General features: G+C 44.5%; 1 protein-coding gene across 1 annotated transcript in view; it reads left to right on the top strand.

Annotated features, from left to right (window-relative positions):
* The window catches only part of LOC123132369 (CBL-interacting protein kinase 26), a 3,891-nt gene extending 1,068 nt beyond the window's left edge, over window positions 1–2,823 (top strand). Inside the window, exon 2 of the mRNA XM_044552145.1 lies at window positions 515–2,823. Coding sequence (XP_044408080.1) covers window positions 791–2,236 — 1,446 coding nt within the window. The 5' untranslated portion in view covers window positions 515–790 and the 3' untranslated portion in view covers window positions 2,237–2,823. The remainder of the gene's footprint in view (window positions 1–514) is intronic.
* Window positions 2,824–4,095: the final 1,272 nt, after the last annotated feature.

The raw sequence follows: 4,095 nt of genomic DNA, 5'->3' as shown, positions 1-4,095 counted from the left end.
GCTTCTTTAGGCAAATTAACCGTCGGTGCTATGTACTCCCTCCGTCCGGTGAGAAGTGTACGTCTAGAAATTTTAGGACAAATTATGGAGTGGGCTAAAAATTGCATTGGGAAGATGCAAGCCATCATCTCTCTCCTCTTAAATCGCCCAACCCCCAATGAGCTAAGTGCACGTAGAAATTAAGAAGACTATGTATAGAATACTATTGGTCGTGATTACCGTGTGATGAGAGAAAATACTTTAAAGTGCATTGGGAAGATAGAAGTACACTCTTTTGTGGACAAATTTTAAACCCAAACGTACGCTCTTCAGCGGACGGAGGGAGTATGTATGCTTGCAATCACGATGAGATGGGCAGTACAGTCCCTGAAAGAGCTATGCTGGATTTTCTTAATTTTGTCATGGACTCCTGAATATGCTTTAATGCTTGTGCATTTGTAGCAGCTTGACCCCCGTTTGTGTTACATTTCGCTCCATGGTTGTTCTGATTAGGTTTGTTTATTTTTCATTGCAGTTCTGGGCTGGTGACACCGTAACGGATTTATCTTGGAAAACTCGGAAGTGCTCCGGGGAGTTTGGCCCGGAATTTACCTGTTGAGTTATCACAAGAGTGGTGGCTCCATACTGGTTCGGTATCTGTGTCTTTACTCCTGGCCTCTGGAGCACCGAAGAAGTGAAGAGTGGGGGATATTGTCGTGGTAGGCCACGTACCTATTAATAGACCGCTGTAAACGTAGTGCATAGTGGACACTGAAAGCACTATTCGGCTTTCTAAAGATAGATTGCTATAATGGAGGATAGGAGGACAATTCTGATGGACCGTTATGAAATCGGGAGGCAATTAGGGCAAGGGAACTTTGCCAAGGTATATTATGGTCGGAATCTCGCAGGTGGACAGGCTGTTGCGATAAAGATGATCGATAAGGAGAAGGTTTCGAGGATTGGCCTAATTGTGCAGATAAAGAGGGAGATCTCAATAATGGGATTGGTAAGGCATCCCAACGTGTTGAAGCTTTTCGAGGTAATGGCTAGCAAGAGCAAGATTTACTTTGTTTTGGAGTATGCCAAGGGCGGCGAGCTTTTCAACAAAATAACCAAGGGAAAGTTAAGCGAGGATGCTGCGAGGAAATACTTCCATCAGCTCATCAGTGCCGTAGACTACTGCCATAGCCGAGGTGTTTATCATCGCGACTTGAAGCCGGAGAACCTACTCCTGGACGAGAATGAAAACCTTAAAGTCTCTGATTTCGGTCTAAGTGCCCTGGCCGAGTCCACGAGACAAGATGGCCTCCTCCACACCACCTGTGGAACTCCAGCTTATGTTGCTCCTGAAGTGCTTAGCAGGAGAGGCTATGATGGTGCGAAGGCTGACATATGGTCCTGTGGAGTAATTCTGTTTGTGCTGGTGGCTGGTTTCCTTCCTTTTCATGACACAAATCTTATAGAGATGTATAGGAAGATCTCCAGGGCTGAATATAGATGCCCTCGCCCTTTTTCAGTTGAGCTGAGGGATCTACTGTATAAGATTCTTGATCCAGACCCAAGCACTAGAGCTTCCGTTTCAAGGATAAAGAGAAGTGCTTGGTACAGGAAACCCGTCGATGTAAATGGACTGAAGATTAAACAAGAAACAAGAGACAAGGTTCAGAAAGGTGAGCCCACAACCTCTGAATCAACAGAAGGCAGCAATTCAGAGGTTAACCAAGAAGCGTCATCAAGCCTCACAAACTTGAATGCCTTTGACATAATTTCTCTCTCAACGGGATTTGACCTATCCAATTTATTTGAAGAAAAGTATGGCCGGAGGGAGGACAGATTTACCACTAGGCAGCCAGCAGAGGCTATATTTGCCAAGCTGAATGAAGTGGCCAAGAAATTGAAGCTCAAAATCAAGAAGAAAGAAAACGGTGTCCTGAAATTGGCAGCACCAAAGGAAGGAATGAAGGGCATTCTTGAGTTTGACGCAGAGGTTTTTGAGTTTGCGCCTTCTTTGCATTTAGTTGAATTAAAGAAGACCAATGGAGACACTATAGAGTATAAACAACTGATGAAAAATGAGATAAGGCCCGCACTCAAGGATGTGGTTTGGGCGTGGCAAGGCGAGTCGCACCCGCTCCCTGAGAAATTTATCCGAGGAGAGCAGCAGCAGTCACCTTTGCCATCACAGCAGCAGCAACCACCTTTGCCATCGCAGCAGCAGCAATCACCTTTGCCATCGCAGCAGCCACAGGAGTAATCGGCCGCATTGCCAATCTGCTACCACAAAAGCACAGGGCGAGATGCTGGCACTGCTGCCATGGCATCAGCAATACCTACCAAAAACTATTGTTGGCAGCACCTATAAACCATGCGGAGCGTTGCAACGTCCAGGACCAGTTTGCTGTCGCAGCAGCTGCATGATTTGTTCAAACAGCCAGTGCCATATGACTTGTTGACAGACTTGTCACCGGTTCATCAGGTTTATCTTGTGTTAGTAGTAGATCAGTTGCCTACCATTTGGCATTTCCCCCTTCTTTTTAGCTCCTTTTGTATTGCTGTATTTTCTTCTGATGTTGTATATTCCCTCTTTGCCAAAATCACGCTCAATTTTGGGGACCTTTGTGGACTGCAGAAATTTGTGTTCGGTGTGACTGAAGATATTGAATAGCCATAACAGAAATCATGACATGCAGCCATCACCATATCTAGAACACTCTAAACTAGGTAAATGGATGTAACCATGTGATGTGTGGAACCTGTGTGAGTGAACAAACATCTATTTGGAATCTGGACATTGACTAGAACTACTGTATATGGAGCCTAGAAAATCATTTTGGTTGTTCACCTTTCCAGTTTTTGCATTCTGAATGTTCATCAGCTAGTGCCTTCTGAAGGAGCTAAATATCATGATTATATCTCTTTTTTGGAAAATGATTATATCATATATGTGTCTAATAGCGAACGATGTCATCTTCTGATCATCTAATTGCCACCTGCTGTCTATGTTTGCCTTTTGCCTTGCAGTCTTATTTGTCACCTGCTGTAATGTCATCTTCTGATCATCTAATTGTCACCTGCTATCTTTGCCTTTTGCCTTGCAGTCTTATTTGTCACCTGCTGTAACTTTTCCTGTTTGCATTTGCACGCGAGAGATGTTGAGAAACGCCATCCAACGCCCTTGGAATTTTATCTATCCCTCTATTTTTTTCAAGATAATTCAGATCTGTTGGCGAAAAGGCGAAGAAATAGGTTAGTTATTCCATTACAATGCCATCAAGAACAAGAGAAAGAACGAATGTCCTGCTTTGGGATTTCGATTGAGAATCTGGTCATCTAATTGGTCATTTACGAATGTGAGAAATGTTGTCTATAAGGGCTTGAAACCTTCATGTTACATCGGGTGTGATTTGTGTTCCAATCAGCGTTACGCTGATGATTTGAAGCATACCTCTTGGTTTCTCCATAGCTAAGCATTTTCGGATTCTGGGATTCAATCGAATCAAACAATCAAACATAGAAAAAAAAACAGAAACACTAACGCCCACACGTGTGGACGTCTCGTCGTCTCGTCCACACGCGTGGATCCGCGTCCGTTTGTGGGTGCACGAATTTTAGCATGTTTGTGGTGCCACGTAGGATTGAGCTGGTGTGTGGGAATTCATCCGGTCACCCACACGTCCGTTTCACCATACGGAGGGGCCGGTGTGTCGGCGTTTAGCAGTTCGCCCACACGTTAGTTTTCACTCACGCACAAGGGCTGGTGTGTGGACATTTGCCATCTCGCCCACACGTCCATCTCCTCTCCCACACCCAAGCTGCTAGTTGCCATGCGTTTTGCAGTGTACAAGGCAACTGCTCTAGTGTGCTTGTAAGCAGATGACAACTCTCTCTTTTACCCGAACATATTGTTTTGACATGTCTCTTTGTAGCGCTACACGGCAACTGCCTAGTGTTAGTAGGTGGCAACTTCTAAGGTTTTCAAATCATGGCAACTGTAGTAAACCAGATCATACATGGTAACTGCTTAGTGTTAGTAGGTGACAACCTCTAAAGTTTTCAAATCATGGCAACTATAGTAAACCAGACCATACATGGCAACAGCTGCAGTTGTTCAAA

This window comes from Triticum aestivum, chromosome 6A (assembly GCF_018294505.1).
Source record: "Triticum aestivum cultivar Chinese Spring chromosome 6A, IWGSC CS RefSeq v2.1, whole genome shotgun sequence".
Taxonomy (NCBI): domain Eukaryota; kingdom Viridiplantae; phylum Streptophyta; class Magnoliopsida; order Poales; family Poaceae; genus Triticum; species Triticum aestivum.
The sequence above is the reverse complement of the archived record's forward strand: the minus strand, read 5'-3'. Positions and strand labels throughout refer to the sequence as shown.